The sequence below is a fragment of the Suricata suricatta genome, chromosome 13 (assembly GCF_006229205.1).
Source record: "Suricata suricatta isolate VVHF042 chromosome 13, meerkat_22Aug2017_6uvM2_HiC, whole genome shotgun sequence".
NCBI lineage: Eukaryota > Metazoa > Chordata > Mammalia > Carnivora > Herpestidae > Suricata > Suricata suricatta.
In genome coordinates, this window is record NC_043712.1 from 20,863,735 (window position 1) to 20,881,861 (window position 18,127).

Genomic DNA, 18,127 nt, shown 5'->3' on the forward strand with positions numbered 1-18,127 from the left:
TTTTTTTTAATTTTTGAGGAACCTCCATACTGTTTTCCACAGTGGCTGCACCAATTTGCATTCCCACCAACAGTGCGTGAAGGGTCCTTCTCCTCCAGATCCTCGCCAGCACCTGTTATTTCTTGTATTATAGATTTTAGCCATTCTGACACGTGTGAGGTGACATTTCACTATAGTTTTGATTTACATTTCCCTGATGGTAAGTGACGAGCATCTTTTCATGTGTCTGTTGGCCATCTTTATGTCTTCTTTGTAGAAGTGTCTGTTCATGTCTTCTACCTATTTTTTAATTGGATAATTTGGTTTTTGGGTGTTGAGTTTTATAAGTTCTTTATATATTTTGGATACTAACCCTTTATTAGATAAGTCTTTTGTAAATATCTTCTCCCATTCTGCATGTTGCCTTTGGTTTTGTTAATTGTTTCCTTTGCTGTGAAGAAGTGTTTTGTTTTGATGTGTCCCAATGGTTTATTTATTTGTTTTGTTTCTCTTGCCTCAGGAGACATATTTAGAAAAAAGTTGCTACGGCCCATGTCAACAAGGTTACTGCCTTGTTCTCGTCTAGAATTTTTATGGTTTTGGGTCTCATATTTAGGTCTTTAATCCATTAAAACTGTTCGTTTAATGCTTATCTTTGAGAGAGACAGAGACAGACAGGCAGGGTGTAAGTGGGGGAGGGGCAGAGAGCGAGAGACACAGACTTTAAAATAGGCTTCAGGCTCTGAGCTGTCTGAATAGAGCCTTATATGAGGCTTGAACTCACAAACCATGAGATCATAACCTGAGCCGAAGTCAGATGCTTAACTAGCTGAGCTACCCAGGCACCCCTCTTTAATCCATTGTGAATTTATTTTTGTGTATGGTATAAACAGTCCAGTATTTTTCTTTTTCATGTTGCCATCCAGTTTTCCCAGCACCATTTATTGAAGAGACTGTCCTTTTCCCATTGGCTATTCTCCCCTCTTTTGTTGAAGAAATTGACCATACAACTGTGGGTTTATCTATGGGGTTTCTATTCTGTTCCCCATTGATCTATGTCTTTTTTGTGTGTGTGTGCCAGTCTCAAGTGTTTTGATTACTGCAGCTTTGTAATAAATCGTAAAGTCCAGAACTGTGATGCCTCCAGCTTTGCTTTTCCTTTTCAGGATTGCTTTGACTATTCAAGGTCTTTTGTAGTTCCATACAAATTTTAGAATTGTGTGTTTTAGTTCTGTGAAAACTGCTCTTGGTATGTTGACAGGGATTGCATTAAATCTGTAGATTGCTTTGGGTAGTATGGATAGTTTAACAATATTTGTTCTTCCAATCTGTGAACATGGAATGTCTTTCCATTTCTTTGTGTTATCTTCCATTTCTTTCATCAGTGTTTCATAGTTTTCAGAATACAGGTCTTTTACCTCTTTGTTAGAATTATTCCTAGGTATCGTATTGTTTCTGGTGCAAATGTAAATGGGATTGTTTTCTTAATTTCTCTTTCTGCTGCTTCATTATTGATGTATAGAAATGCAACAGATTTCTGTACCTTGATTCTGTATCCTACAACTTTACTGAATTCGTTGGTCAGTTCTAGCAAGTTTTTGGTAGAGTCTTTCAGGATGTGTGTGTGTGTGTGTGTGTGTGTGTGTGTGTGTGTGTGTATCTCATATCATTTGAAAATAATGAGAGTTTTACTTCTTCCTTAGCAATCTGGATGCCTTTTATTTCTCTTTGTGGTCTGATTGTTGTGGCTAGGACTTTGAGTATTATGTTGAATAAAAGTGTTGAGAGTGGACATCCTTGTCTTGTTTTGACATGGAAATGCTCTCAGTGTTTCCCCATAAGGATGATGTTAGCTGTGGATGTTTCATATAAGGCCTGTATTATGTTCGGGTATCCTCCCTCTAAACCTACTTTACTGAGCGTTTTTATCATGAATGGATGTTGTACTTTGTCAAATGATTTTTCTGCATCTGTTGAGATCATATGGTTCTTATCCTTTCTCATATTGATGTGATGTGTGATGTTAATTGATTTGAGAATATTTAAAAAATGTTTTTTTATTAACATTTATTTATTTTTGACAAAGAGAGACAGATCATAAGCAGGGAAGGGGCAGAGAGAGAGAGGGACACACAGAATCAGAAGCAGGCTCCAGGCTCTGAGCTAGCTGTCAGCACAGAGCCTGATGCGGGGCTCCAACCCACGAATCATGAGATCATGACCTGAACTGAAGTCAGATGCTCAACTGGCTGAGCCACCCAGGAACTTCTGATTTGCAAATATTGAACCATATTTGTGACCTAGGAATAAATCCCACTTGATCATGGCGAATGATTTTTTTAATGTATTGTTGGATTCAGTTTGCTAGTATTTTAAAGAGAATTTTTATGTGTCTGTGTTCATCAGGGATATTGGCCTGCACTTCTCTTTTTTAGCAGTATCTTTATCCAGGTTTTTTTTTTTTTTCCAAGATAATGCTGGCCTCATAGAATAAATTTGGAACGTTTTCTTTTCTGGTTTTTTTGGAAATCATTTGAGAGGAAAAGGTATTAATTCTTCCTTAAATGTTTTGTGGAATTCATTTGTGAATTCAGCCATCCGGTCCTGAACTTTTGTTTGTTGTGAGTTTTTTGATTACTTATTTTATTTTTTGGCTGGTTATTGGTCTGTTCAATTTTTCTATTTATTCCTTTTTCAGTTGTGGTAGTTTACATGTTTCTAGCAATTTATCCATTTCTTCTAGGTTGTATAATATATTGGCATTTTAGTTTTTCATAATATTCTCAGAGTTTGTATTCACACAGTTTGTATTTCTGTGGTGTGAGTTGTTATTTTCTCCTCTCTCATTTGTGATTTTATTTATTTGAGTCTTTTCTCTTTTTTCTCTTGGTAAATCTGGCTAAGGGTTTTAAACTTTCTTTCTTTCTTTCTTTTTTTTTTTTTCTTTCTTTTTCTTTTTCAGAGAACCAGTTCCTGGTTTCATTGATTTGGTTCTATTGGTTTTTTTAGTTTCTATATCATTTATTTCTGCTCTAATCTTTATTATTTACTTCCTTCTGCTAGATTTAGGTTTTTTTTGGTTATTTTTGTAGCTTCTTTTGGTATAAGATTATGTTGCTTACAGGAGCTTTTTCTTCTTGAGGTAGGCCTGTATTAGTATAAACTTCCCTCTTAGAACCACTTTGGCTTCATCCCACAAGTTTTGGACTGTTGTGTTTTTCATTTTCATTTGTTTCCATGTACTTTTTTACTTCTTTTTTTTTTCTTAGTGTTTTATTTATTTTGAGAGAGAAACAGAGCAAGGGAAGGGCAGAGAGACTTCCAAGAAAGGTCCGTGTTATCAGTGCAGAGCCCAATGTGGGGCTCGATCCCACAAACCATGAGATCATGACCTGAGCTGAAATCAAGAGTTAGATGCTTAACTGACTTAGCCACCGAACTTTTTATTTCTTCTTGATTTCTTGGTTGACCCATTCATTATTTAGCAGTATGTTACTTAACTTCCATGCTCTTTCCAGATTTTCTTCTTGGGGCTGACTTCTATTTTTATAGCACTGTGGTCAGAAAAGATGCATGGTATGACTTCAGTCTTTTTGAATTTGTTGAGGCTGGTTATGTGGCCTAATATGTGATCTATTCTGGAGAATGTTCATGTGCTTGCGGAGAATGTATATTCTGTTGTTTTAGGATGGAATGTTCTGAATATATCTGTTAAATCCATCTGTTGCAGTGGGTCATTCAAAGCCACTATTTCCTTGTAGATTTTGTGTTGAGATGGTCTGTCCATTGATGTGAGTGGGATGTTAAAGTTCCCTACTATTATTGTATTATTATTGATTAGTTCCTTTATGTTTGTTAGTAAAGGTTTTGTGTATTTGGGTGCTCTCATGTTGGGTGCATAAATATTTACAGTTGTTATAGCTTCTTGTTGGATTGTCCCCTTTATTATTATATAGTTTCCTTCTTTGACTCTTTGTACAGTCTTTTTTTAAAAATTTATTTATTTTGAGAGAGAGAGTGCACACATGTGAGTGTACAGGCAGGGGAGGGGCAGAGAGATGGAGAGACAGAATCCCAAGCAGGCTTTGTGCTGCCAGCATAGAGCCCAATGTGGGGCTTGAATCCACAAACCGTGAGATCCTGACCTGAGCTGAGACCATGACCTGAGCCAAGATCAAGAGTTGGACGCTTAACCTACTGAGCCACCCAGGCGTCCCTACAGTCTTTGTTGTAAAGCCTATGTTGCCGATCTAAGTATTGCTCCTCCAACTTTCTCTTGACATCCATTTGCATGATAGATGGTTTTCTATCCCCTCACTGTCAATCTACAGGTGTCTTTAGGTCTAAAATGAGTCTCTTGTAGGCAGGATACAGGTGGGTATTTTTTTTTTTAAATTCATTCTGTCACCCTAGATCTTTTGATTGAATGTTTGTTTAGTCCATTAACATTCAAAGTAATTATTGATAGATACGTATCTGTTGCCCTGTGGCCATTTCATTACTTGTTTTCTTGTTGTTTCTGAATATTTTTCTGATTCTTTTCTTCTCTCATGGTTTACCAGTTTTCCTTTTTTAAAAAAAATATTTATTTACTTATTTTGAGAGAGAGTGAGGGAGGGAGAGGCAAAGGGTGAGGGAGAGAGAATTCCAAGCAGGCTCCATGCTGTGGGATGCAGGACCCAATCTCACAGACCTTGGGATCATACCTGCGCTGAAATCAAGAGTGCGGCACTTGACCGATGGAGCCACCCAGGTGTACCAGTTTTCTTTAGTGATGTATTTGGATTTCTTCCTCTTTATTTTTTGCATGTTTATTAAAGGGTTTTGATATATGGTTTCTATTAAGTTTGTATCTAATGTCTTCTGCACATAGCAGTCTATATTCAGTTAATGATTGTTCAAGTTTGAACCCAGTCTTTGTTCTTCTCATCTTATTATATATATATATGTTATTATATTTTTATATATGTATGTCGTATAAGTATATATGTGTGTGTATATATATATATACACATATATATCTATTTAATGTTTGTTTATTTTTTGAAAGAGAGGGAGACAAAGTGTGAGTGAGGAACAGAGAGAGATGGAGACACAGAACCCAAAGCAGGCTCTGGGCTCTGAGCTGTCAGCACAGAGCCCGACGCAGACTAGAACTCACAAAGCTAGAGCTCACAAGCCGTGAGATCATGACCTGAGCCAAAGTCAGATGCTTAACCGACTGAGCCATTCAGGTGCCCCTTATATTCTTTTGTTTAGTGAGTTCCTTGTCTGGATTATTACAGAATTATTCATTTTTATTGCTTTTGTGTTTCCATCCTTTATACTGCCATTTTTGGTCTCTCCTTTCCACTGAAAGAGTCGCCTTTAATATTTCTCGCAGGGTTAGTCTAGTTGGACTCCTTTCGTTTTTGTCTGAGAAACTCTTGATCTCTTCTTCTATTCTGAATGATCACCTTGCTGGATAGAGTGTCCTTTGCGGCAGATTTTCCCCATTCAGTGCTTTGAATATATCATGTCATTGCCTTCTGGTTTGCAAAGTTTCTGTTGAAAAATCTCCTGTTAGCTGTATGGATTTTTCCTTATAAGTAACTGTCTTCTTTTTTCTTGCTGCTTTAAAATTTTCCTTACTTCTATGTTTTGCCATTTAATTACAGTATGTCCTGGTGTGGGTCTGCTTTTGTGGATTTTGACTTGAGTTCTCTGTGCCTTCTGGATCTGGATATCTGTTTCTTTCCCCAGATTAGGAAATTTTTCAGTTCCTATAAATTCTCTCCCTCTTTTTCTCTCTCTCGTTCTTCTTGCACTCCTATAATATGAATGTCATCACACATGATGGAGTCATTGAGTTCCCCTAAGACTGTTCTTATTTTGTGCAATTCTTTTTTCTCTGTCTTTTGTTTAGCTTGATTACTTCCTAGTACTCTGTCTTCTAGGTCACTAAAATTCATTCTTCTGCTTCTTCCATTCTGCTGTTCTTTCCATCAAGTGTGTTTCTCATTTCATTTCTTGAGCCCTTTATCTCTGCTATGTTATTACTTATCTTTGTGCTCAGAGTCTCACTCATGTCTTCCACTCTTTTCTCAAGTCCAGTGATTATCCTTATGCTTATGCCTTAAATTCTCTATCAGGCATTTTACTTATATCTGTTTCGCTTGGATCTCTGGCCATGGTCTATCCTCTTCTTTCATTTGGGATAAATTTCTCTGTCTCCTCATTTTGTCTGCCTCTCTGGGTCTGTTTCTGTGTGTTAAGAAAGTCAGCTATGGGGCATCTGGGTGACTCAGTTGGTTAAGTCTCCAGCTGGCTCAGGTCATGATCTCACGGTTTGTGGGTTCGAGCCCCGCGTCAGGCTCTGTGCTGACAGCTAGCTCAGAGCCTGGAGCCTGTCTTCGGATTCTGTGTGTCCCTCTGTCTCTGCCCTCTCCTGCTCATTCTGTCTCTGTCTCTCTCTCTCTCAAAAATAAATAAAAACATTAAAAAAAAGCAAGTTAGCTATGTCTTCTGATCTTGAAAGTAGTGACTTTGTGAGGAAGAGGTCTTGGAGAGCCCTGCAGTGCAGTCTCCCCTGTTCACCAGAACCTGGCACTTCAGGCGAGTATCCTATATGTGCCGCTATGTGTGTGGTCTGCTGTAGTGTCCGAGTCAGTGTTCCGTTCAGTGCAGTTGTGTGCACCGATTCTTGCTTGTTGTGGGCTGTGCTTGCTCTCTCTGGTGTTAGTGGGGCCCAGGCAGGATGGGCGTGCCTGCTGGAGAACTGGAGAGCAAGTGGTCATATTAGCAAAATTTGTGCTGGGTCACTAGTCCCATACTGAATTTCCTGAAGCACTGTGCGGCTGGGGGCTGCATGCTGGTGTTGCGGGGGCATGAGGCTGGGTGCAGCTGGGCCTAATATGTGGAGGCAGCTCTGAATCCAGTGGCAGGGCGCTGTGCCTTTTTGTGATAATTTATTGTTTTAGTTTCCTGTTGCCAGTTTGACAAATTACTGCCAATTTAGTGGCTTAAAACAACATGAATTTATTATAGTTCTAGAGGTCCAAAGTTCGAATCAGTTCTACTATATTAAAATGATGTGTGTCAGCAGGTGTACACTCGTTCTGGAAGCGGGAGGAGAGAAGCCATTTCCTTGTCCTTCCCAGTTTCTAGATCCCACTTATATTCCGTAGCTTGGGGCCCCATCCTTCATCTTTGAAGCTCATTGGTTTTTGCTTTTGTCCTTGAATCTCTCTCCAACCCTGATCTTGTCTCTCTCTTATGAGGACCATGGTCACTACATGGTCTCATCCGGACAATTCTGAGTTATCTCCCTATCTTAATCAGATTGCAGAGTCCCTCCGCCATGTAAGGTGACATGGTCACAGATGGGTGTGGACGTTTTTTTTGGTGGGGGGCTGTTTTCAGCCTACCATACTTGTTCTTCGGGATCTATTAGAAATGACTAGTTTTTCTGTGTTTTTGTATCTGGCACACTTTGCCAAACTCCTGTTATTCGTATCTGTTTTTCTCTTGTCCTCAAGTGATTTCATATTTGTTTTTAGTTGATTCTCTTAGATTTACTGGAAGTTGCATTATTCCCTTTCTTCCTGGTATTTATAGCTCATTTTGTTCTTGCCTCTTCCCATGTCAAGTAGAATCTCTTAGCTAATGCTAAATAATAGCTATGAGGACATGCATCCTTGTATTGTTCTTAACTTTATTAGGAATTGCTTTATTGTTTTACCAGTAAGGGTGGTGCTTTCTAATAAACACTCTTTTAAATTAAGGAGTTTCTATCAAATTAAATCCTGGTTGACTAAGATTTTTAGTCGGGAACATGTATTAAATGTGTTAACCATTATGGATATAGAAATAACCATGTGGCTTTCCCCTTTGAATCTATTACTACTCTCCCAATAATGATCACCTCTGTATTCCTGGAATGAATCTCCCTTGATCATGGTATATTGTTCTTCAAATGTCCTGCTGCCTTCTATTTACTAATATTTTATTTTAGGTTTTTGCATTTGCAATGATAAGTGAGTTTGGCATAGTGTGTTTTGCTTGCACAATTTGGGAATTGTGGATTATCACAATTCTTGCACAGTTGGGAACTGTGGATTATCCAGTCATCTTGAGTAAATTGGGAAGCTTTACCATGTGTTTGTATGGTCTGCAACTTAAATAGTATTGAGGTTATTGGTTTTTGAAAGTTTCATAAATATAAGGTTCCTTGGACCATTATCTTTAAAACCTTCTGTACCTAATAGTGAGATTCCATTATTCTGAAACACCTGTTCTTTCTTACCTACTCTGTATTACAACATTTGAAGTACAATTTGTGACCTGTGGAACAGGTTTTCTCTGGGCAAAGCTACCCAATCCATAAAGAAGGGTCACATCTACCAATGTGGCTTCATTCATAGGAACCTGTCAGGCCAGGGCCTTACACAATAAAGGCTTGGTTCCCATGAGACTTTTCTTTTTTCAGGTGCTTTGGGAGTTGTCTTTATGATTTATTAATCATGGCAGCGTTGCTATGAAACTTCTTAGCAAATCTTTTTCAGTTCCTCAAAGAGCGCTTCTCAATGCTCTGCTCAAGTGTTGCTCCCTGCTCAGAATTTGAAATTGATACTTATTTGTATAAATGAGGTTGTCCAAGGCCAGAGTTGCAGTTTTAGGTTAATAAACCCTAGGAAGTTTACAGTGACTGGGTTTAAGTAATTTTTGAGAGGGAGCCCCTGATTGGGTATCTTTTGATTTTTCATCAAGGTTGAGTTTACATAAATATACAAGTGGTGTTTCTCAGACGGCTACCACTGATTTCTTTTTTTTTAATTTTTAAAACATGTTTATTTGTTTTTGAGAGACAGAGAGAGCATGAGCAGGGAAAGGGCAGAGAAAGGGAGACACAGAATCTGAAGCAAGCTCCAAGCTCTGAGCTATCAGCACAGAGCCTGACGCAGGCTCAAACTCATGAACTGTGAGATCATGACCTGAGCCAAAGTTGGACACTTAACAGACTGAACCACCCTGGCACCCCTGACCACTAATTTCTAAATTAAAATACTGCTGAAATCATCCTGTGTAAATGATTCAATTACAAAGCACCATTCTTTTTTAAAGATTTTATTTTTTAAGTAATCTCTACACTCATGGGGCGGGGGGGGGGGCGGGTGTTGAGCTCACAACCCTGAGACCAAGAGCCACATTCTCTATAAATGGTAGTATTTTTGTATTGAACGTAAGTTGATTTCTCATTCTTTCCCCCCGCAGTAAAACAGATCATCGGTAACATTTCAATATTTAATGAAACCTGCTTGAGATGGAGAAGTACCAAGACAGCTGATATGGAGGAGATGTATTCTGTAAGTTACTCTGTGTATAGATGTTGTCTTCTGTGGAAGGTTTAAAAACTCTACTTATACAGCTGTTATTAGCAATGCCAGATTGATAGTGACAGTTGCAAGAACAAGCAAGAAACTGGGCACTTGGAGTGCATATTTGAAGAGAGACACCTTGGGGATTGATGAGTAAGCCGTGAGAGATTCTTTGTGCATGTAGCCCCAAGCAGAGCTGATGTTCTCACAGGATCCATGAAAGGAATCCCTGGCTTTTGCATGTGTCTCTGACCAGGGTGTATGAACTTGTTGTCTAGGGAGTCAAGGGGGAGTTTTAGAAGCTAGATGTGGTTATGAGTAAGAAAGGTAAAGGCCATGGGACAAGCTGCTACTAGAAAAATTTAAGTGGGTAGAAAAGTATGTGTATTGGCCCCGGTACTGGGATGTTCCAGGAAAATGGAGGGAATGTCAGAAGGGGGCAGAGGAGGAGAATCCTGCTGAGGTTTTGCCAGACCAGCTAGGAGTTTCCTAATTCAGGTCCTGCTCTGGAGAAGCCTTAGTTCAGATTCTTCATTTCCTTCCTTCCTTCCTTCCTTCCTTCCTTCCTTCCTTCCTTCCTTCCTTTCTTCTTTCCTTTTTTAACTTTTTAAAAAATTTTTATTTATTTTTGAGAGAAAGAGAGAGAGAGAGAGAGAGAGATAGCATGAGCAGGGGAGGGGCAGAGAGGGAGACACAGAATCTGAAGCAGGCTCCAGACTCTGAGGTGTCGACACAGAGCCCGATGCGGGGCTCGAACTCATGAACTGTGAGGTCATGACCTGAGCCGAAGTTGGATGCCTAACCAACTTAGCCACCCAAGTGCCCCCATCATTTTCTTTCTAGGGAAATGGTCTGTGGCTTTGCTCTTGCAGTTTTGCCAACAGACTTTCGCATTGTGCATGTGTGTATGTGAGAACGAGACCAAGAAAATTGTTAGTACTGGAGCCTCAGCCTTTTGTACATTTGGATTGAAAACTATTTTTATTGTACTGATATGTCGTGACAACGGTATTTATGGAATTACGACTCCAATATCTGCTTACTGTTGTATTTCACTTTTTGAAGGAACTTTAGTGTTCCGAGCGAGATTGCTCATGAGAAAGGGTGTGTACGCAGCCTTCTAGGCCAGCCATTCACCTGGTGAACTTGTCTGTGTTTCAGTTCCACATTCAGGGCCAGAGATGGTATCAGAAGGAATTTGCCCAGGAAATGATCTTTAATATCACTACCAGCAGCCAGGCTCCCGAGATGTGCTTGGACCTGCGTCCGGGCACCAACTACAGTGTCTGCATACAGGCTTTGTCTTCTGAACTTCCTGTGGTCCTCTCCCTGACAACCCAAATAACAGGTAAATCTTGAATGACAGCATTTGACAAAGTCACCACAGAGCCGTAGATGGACCCAGACAAAGAGAACCACTGTTGCTTATTATCATTACAGAATGAACTTGAAGAGCGAGAAGAAGGCTGTGGAGCTGGAGAGGGACTACTGTAACTGTGACTGTAATGTTTTACTTCTTAAAAAGACAGCATGAATGCAAATTCAATCTGGCTAGTGTGTCTGTGAATGCCGGTTACGTATCCGGAAGGCTGGATGTTTGAAATAGTTCCAATATTTTATACCTAAGAAGAATTTCCTCTCATTAGTCCTGCTTCTCAGTGTATTAATTGTCATTTTGTCACAAGTGCCTCAAGAGTCAGTCCTTCCCAGGGAGAAGCGATTGGCAGTCCCATTCTGGCTTCCTGGAAAATTCACTTTTCTCTCATTTTCTTATCTCTCTCGAAATCTGGAAGATTTGAGCTGAGACTCGGAGTATTAGCTTCTTGTTTCTTACTTCACCGAGCAACTAGCAGTCATCGGGGAGGACTTGCTTCTCCCGAGTCTCCCATTGCTACTCTGAGCAGAACCGCGTGTTCTGTCTTCTCTCCGGGCCCCTCCTCAGGCGACCCCTCCCCTCAACGGGCGTGTTGGACCCCATCCCTTCCTGCCCAGTCATCATCCCCAGTAGAGAAATCACCCCAACACTGCACGAGCATGTTGTAGGATCTCCATTTTTAAATGAAAACCAAAGAAATTAAGAAACTCGCTTCCTTTGATCCCATATTCCCCCCAGCTACTTCTTTCAGCAGCCCCTTTACCATAAAAGTCCTTGAAAGAAGTGTCTGTTTTATAGGCTCCACGTCCTTCTGGCCCCCCTTTAACTGGTTCCAATCTGGAGGTGGTTGTCCCGTCCACACTGCTTTGCTGAAAGCGTCTCCACCTTGCAAAATCCACTGCCCAATTTTGTTTTTGTTTAATTTTTATTCCTCTCCCACCCCCTGGCATTTGACATTCCTGTCTTCTTGAAATACCGTTTCTGTGGGCTTTTGGGTCTGCCTGCTTTGCTGGCTGCTCCTGCTCAGCCCTCTTGGCTGGCTCCATCCACTTTTACAGACACCCTCTCTGCCTGTTTCTCTTCCTTTTTCATTGTCTACCCCCTCTGCCCACACCAGTCTCGTGGCTAGAAACATTGCCGCATGCAGAGGCTTTCCAAATGCGTATCCCAGTCCCAGACTCTCCCCTGGGCACCACGCTCATATATCCACTCATCTCTTAAGCATCCTTATTGCACACCCAGTTGGCAAGTCCAAGAGGATTTTGGTTTTTCAGTTCTTCTCTCTCCTCCAAAGCTATTTGCCACCCAGGCTTCTCTGTCTTGATTACTGGCACTCCTGTTCACCCATTGCTCAGGCGAAAAAGATTCCGCCCCTCCCCACCAACTTCCACTTTTGTTTCTAAACTATATTTGGTATCCACTTCTCTCCACCTTCCTTCAAGCCAGCAACCTCTTGGTTGGACTCCTGCAGTAGCTTTCTTACTGGTCTTTCTGCTTTTATGGGTGCCTGTCAGTCTCCCACGCCCCCACCCCCACCTCCAAGTTATGGAGAAAACCATAACTTTAAAAAGATTACTCAGGGGCACCTGGGTGGCTCAGTCAGTTAAGCGTCTGGCTTCGGCTCAGGTCATGATCTCACGGTTCATGGGTTTGAGCCCCACATTGGGCTCTGTGCTGACAGCTCAGAGCCTGGATCCTGCTTCTGGTTCTGTATCTCCCTCTCTTTCTGACCCTCCTCTGCTCGAGCTGCCTCTCTCTGTCTCTCAAAAATAAATAAAAAACATTAAAAAAAAAGATTACTCAGAAGTCAGAGTGATCTTTTAAAAATGCATAGGAGAATGTGTCATCCTCAGCTCAAACCGTCCGATGACTTTGCATTAGTGTTAGAATAGAATCCAGGTTCTTGCCATGAAGCACGGAGTCTGGGCCCTGCCTGTCTCACTGACTTCATCTCTGCTCTCCCTGTGTCTCACTAGGCATCTGCTGCCTCCCTGCCTTCTTCGCTGTTCCTCAGATGGGTCAAACCTGTTCGTGCATCCAGGCCTTTCCATTTACTGTTTGCTGTTCCTGGTGCACACTCTGCACATGGCTTCTTTACAGTCATCCAGGTGTCTGCTCAGATGCCATCACCTTGGAGAAGCTCTCCCTGCCCGTCCTTCCTCCCCCTCTGTCTCCACCCCATCACTCTCTATCCACTTACCCTGTTTGATTTTCATCATAGAACTTGTTTTCACAACCTGTATTTTTAAAAAATCTTAATGCTTATTTATATCGAGAGAGAGAGAGAGAGAGAGAGAGAGAGAGGGAGAGGGAGAGAGAGAGAGATTGCAAGAGCAGGGCAGGGGCAGAGAGAGAGGGAGACAAAATCCCAAGCAGGTTCCAGGCCATCAGTGCAGAGTCCAACACAGGGCTTGAACCCACACACCGTGAGATCACGACCTGAGCCAGAATCAAGAGTCAGACCCTTAACCGACTAAGCCACCCAGGTGCCCTCAGAACTTGTGTTTTTTAATTTACTTGTTTACTTGCTTTCCCCTCCTAAGCTCCTTGAAGGCAAAGACTTAAAGCCAGTGCTGACACATAGCACAACACATCCTGAGTGGCCATTGGGTGGTATTGATCCTGAAGGGATGGCTTTCAGACAAAAAGAACTTACCACATTTTAGGCTGGAAAGAGAAGCAGTGCCCAATCGGACATTCCTCCCTGTGGTGACTTAGTCAAATGAATACCTGTTTGGTTTCCTGCTCTTTGGTCCTTGTCGTGTTTGGATGGTTTGTCCTGCTGATTCAATTCAGTATTTCAAATTTTTTGAGTTGGATAGGGGAGTGTCTTCTTGAGGAGACCTTGATTCTTAGCTTGTTTTGTAGGTGAACTATAGCTCCCTCAGCTCAAGCGCCCTGTGCTCATGGCCACCAGGGGACACTGTTGAGCTATTTAAGTCCATTGACCCCTTCAAAAAGTTCTTTGAGACAGCAGCTGTGTATTTTCCAACTCTACCCTTCTTGAAAGACTTTGAGATTTTAAAAAAGTATGAAAATTCAAGTGGTTGTGATCTTTTTAAAAGGTAAAAAACAAACAACCACCCAAGCCCTCTCTTTTATAAAAGGGAGGAAAAAGAGAGCCTTCCGTGTTGATAGGAAGAGGTATGCCTTGATTGCCTAAGATATGGCCGTGGTTCAGTAAAATCATGAACTTTTGAATCTTACCAGAAATGTGAGGCCAGGGATTTGGGCCTGGAAAACACCGCGGCTGATTTCCCAGAAGAAAAGTGAATGGAATTTTAATGTCTTACATTAAATCTTAGTGATGGGAACAGGATGAAAAGTAGTGCTTTAAATATATTGCTGACCTCAGAGGAGGGTGCGCGTTCTAGGCACGTTGAAGGGCAGAGGCAAGTGTGAGTGAGAATGTGAGCGCGTGCTGGTCTGAGGCGAAGGGGGAGCCGGGGCCTCTCCCAGGCTGGACAGGCTCCCGCAGGGGGAGCCCAGTGAGTCGAATTCTCCAGAAGAGCTCCACCATTCACCCTCCCTGTAGGACAGGGTGAAGAGCAAACTCTCATCCTTGGTGTAGACCCAGAGTCAGAAGAACTTTCTTGGTTCTTGGTTATGCTATTTTCTAGCCAAGTCAGAAAGCTTGTCTTCCCATAGGGGAAGAGAGAAAACCAGAGAGGGAAAAGTGGGATGGGCAGAGAGAGAGAGAGAAAACAAATGTGTGTGGGAAGGGAAAGCTAAACCATTTGTGTGCACCACACGGCAATCCTCTGAGGTTGAATATTTATTATAGAATCAGGAATGCTGGAGGAGAAAAGGGAAGAAAGGATGTCAAGGAAACCCTTCCTTCCCCAGGTGCCCTTTAGTACCAAGGCTGGCAACTTCTGTGGGAAAGTTTCCATCTCTGCCTGCATTCCTGAAAAGAGAAAGAGAATGTACTTTTTTCAGATATTCAGGAAAGCGATTGAAAACACAGGTGTGTCTTGAGCATTAGCAGACTGTCCCTTTAATGGAGAGAATGGAGAGGTCCAGTCAGGGTAGCTCTGACTCCCCCACAGGAGTAGAAGCCACAACACACATGTCTGATACCTCCTCTCCTACTACCGGGTGTCCCCAGCAGGGACAGTGCAGGGCCAAGTCAAGTCGGTTGAGTTCTGTTGGAGGCTTCTCTTCTGTGGTTGGCTACCCATGGACTGTCCAAGGACGGTGTGTTCCTGTGTTCTCCTTAGGCTGGTTCCAGGGCACCACGCTTCTCCATGTCTGCCCCCCTCACTCCCAAGGGACAGAAGCTGCAGTGGAGGTTGGGGGAGGGACTAGCCTTATCCCAGTTGTTCCCGTGTTTGTCCGGACTCTCTCAGAGTCCTTCATGGACACAAGTTCTTTGACATCTGGGCATGTTGTGTTGGGACAGGCCAGAAGGAAGGTATGGCCCTTCTGTACCTCCATGGGCCACCTATGCTCTCATCCCCAGAACTCTCCCAACTACTTTCTAGCTGCAGATTTAAGCCCCCCAAGTGAATGGCTGTGTGGGGATGGGTATCTCCCAGCTCCCCTCACTGGAAACGTCCACATCCTGGCCTAGGCCCCATGGAGACAAGATGATACACCACAGAGGAGAATTGGCTGGGTCTGTTATTTTCTTGTATTAGCGTTAGCTTTTACAAAATACGAATGGGAACGTTTCTTTACATCATAATCCTAAAGACCAGTTTCTGCATGCGCTAGAGAAGTGCGGGAGGGGCACGGGGTGACGTAACAATTTAACCCAGCAAATCTTTATTGAGTGGTTCTGTACAAAGACTTGTGCTAAGTGCTGAAGAGGGGCTGTAAAGATGAGAAGAAGATTGTTCCTTCTCTCCGGAAGGCCGAGTCTCATAACTTCATTGATAGGGGGAATGTAGCCGGTCTTGTAATGGCTGCTGATGTCCGGAGCAAGCTACCGTTGTTTCTACTGCCGTCAGTTTCCATTGCTCATGCCTCCAGGTGTGCGGCGTGATCTGCTGGGCGGGGGGGGGGGCGGTGCCAAGGATTCCAAAGGAAGCATTGCAGTGTCTTCATGTGCGTTTATTTATGTGTGTCAGTTCCTTGTATTTACTTGAAATTTATAGCATAAAGTTGGGACTTTAGTTTTGGCACAGATTCAATTTTCTTTTCCTTTCTTTTTGTTCGTGTTGGTGTGTTTTAGAGGAATTTTAACACATTTTCACTTACATTACTTCCTTTCTCTTATTGATTTTAGTAGTTTGCCTACATTCATGATATTAATCTTTTGTTATACATATTATAACCCACCTCTCAGGTTTAGAGAAACTGTTTAGTTTTCTTGTCAATATTCTTTTTTGACATTTTAGACATTTAAAATTTTCATCTAATAAGTTCTATTGATCCTTTTGTAGTTTCTGCCTCTGATCATGCCAAGAAAAGCCTTCCCCCAGCCTGAAATTAGATTAGTTCTTATTCTCTAATATTGTCTAATGCTGCATCTTTTTTTTTTTTGAGTAATCTCTATGCCCAGTGTAGGGCTTGAACTCACAACCCCAAGAGCAAGAGTCAGGTGCTCTACTGACTGAGCCATCCCTCTAATGCTTCTTGATAGTTTTGCTTTTCACCTTTAAACTTAGACCAGTTTGGAATTTGTCTTGATAAATAGTATAAAGCTAAATTTACAGGGTAATTTTTCCTCCTAAATGATAAGCCAGCTTCCTACCACCTTTGGTTTTTTTTTTTATTTTAAATTATTTTTTTAATATTTATTTATTTTTGAGAGAGAGAGAGAAAGAAAGGGAAAGGGGGAGACAGCACAAGAAGGAGAGGGGCAGAGAGAAAAATGGAGACAGAGTTGGAGGCAGGCTCCAGGCTCTGAGCTGTCAGCACTGAGCCTGACGTTGGGCTCAAATTCACAAGCCATGAGATCATGACCTGAGCTAAAATCAGATGCTTAAGCGACAGAGCCACCCAGGTGCCCCCCTACCACTTTGGGAAAGACTGTGTCATGCACTATATTCTCATTTATTTGTTTGGATCTCTTTCTAGACTGTCTAGTTTCTTCCATTGCTTTGTTTGCCCTGGGCTTATACCTTACTATTTCAGTTACTGTATTTTTACACTATATTTAATATTTCACATGGAAAGTTCTTCACTGCTTTTCTTCTTACTCTCCAGAGTTTTCTCACAGAGCAGCCCTCATATTTTCCTTTGTCGTTTGCTTCTAGTAGAGGGTGGATATTGTTGACACCTAGGAATGGGAATGAGGGTCTCCCTTCTGGGTCTTCCCCCATCTCACATACCCAGGGTGGAAGAAATACACTCCGGCCCAGACACAATCCATTTCTGGCCTTGGGTCTGATTTGATTGAAATCAGTAATGAGGCTAATGGGAAGAAGAGCACATCTGCCCAGGACACCAGCTGTGGGGGACGGGTAACAGCACCTTGGAAAACTTGGCTGGAAGTTAATTAAGGTTACTACTCAACCTTGAAATGTGGCTAACAACTCGCCAGATGAAGTTCAGTCTTTTACATGAGAGAGAAAAAGTAGCCTGTTTAAAATAGAAGGTGGGGAAGGTCTTGGAACAGAAAGCAGTCCGGAAGTCACATGTGGATGGAATCAGCCGGCCGGCAGTGGCATATTTAGAACTAACTGCAGGCATGAAACCAGCAAAGGGCAGTGTAGCGTGAAGCAGGCAGAGGTGGCCTTCCGGCTCCTTCCGCAGGCCCGCCCTCTCCAAGCTGACCTAGCGCTGTGTCCTGCTTGTACTGAGGGCCAGGAGAAACTGGGCAGTCTTAAGAGGTTAGCCAAAAGACTAGAGTAACTCAAATTATTATCAGAGAAGAGTAAACAGGAAAAATTTAAAAGAACCTGAGGAAGATTCTCACACAGAAAGTGAACAGTTCATCTCCCTCTGGGCCGAAAACAGGAAATGTGTGATAAAAAGCGCTTACTCTACTGTGACAACAGGACATCACAAATGAGAGGGCATTTCAATGTTTGTGTGAAGGGTTGAGGGCAGAAATTCTCAGACTGGAAGGGGCACATTGCCTTGGGGGACCTGGCCGGGGCTTTTTAAACCTCAGCCCCCTGTCCCAACCGCTGCCCAGGGACCCAGTGGCTGTCTTCCTCAGGAGCGTCAGTTGTGGAATCTCTTTGAAACACACGCCTCTCGGAAATAGCCTGGACCTCCAACACCTTTTGTGAGACCCTGACTGTATAGGCAGGGGCTGTTGCAGGGTGCCTCCCAGGGTCCCTGGCTATCCCACAGGCTTACGGAAACGTAATGTATGTGACCATATCTGGGTGACTTTGGAAGGAAGTCTAGATTCAGCACTGATTCATAAAAGTTATTGGGGCTCTCACTCTTCCGCTTGGTATCAGATGCCTGGGGAGCCTAGTGCTGGGCGCTTAGGTACATTTATGCTGTTACCCCCCCC

General features: G+C 42.3%; 1 protein-coding gene across 1 annotated transcript in view; it reads left to right on the forward strand.

The window, feature by feature from the left end:
* SUSD1 (sushi domain containing 1) overlaps positions 1–18,127 on the forward strand; it is a 145,648-nt gene that overhangs the window by 104,387 nt on the left and 23,134 nt on the right. Inside the window, exons 12-13 of the mRNA XM_029919632.1 lie at positions 9,232–9,323; positions 10,497–10,683. Of these exons, the coding sequence (XP_029775492.1) occupies positions 9,232–9,323; positions 10,497–10,683 (279 nt within the window). The remainder of the gene's footprint in view (positions 1–9,231; positions 9,324–10,496; positions 10,684–18,127) is intronic.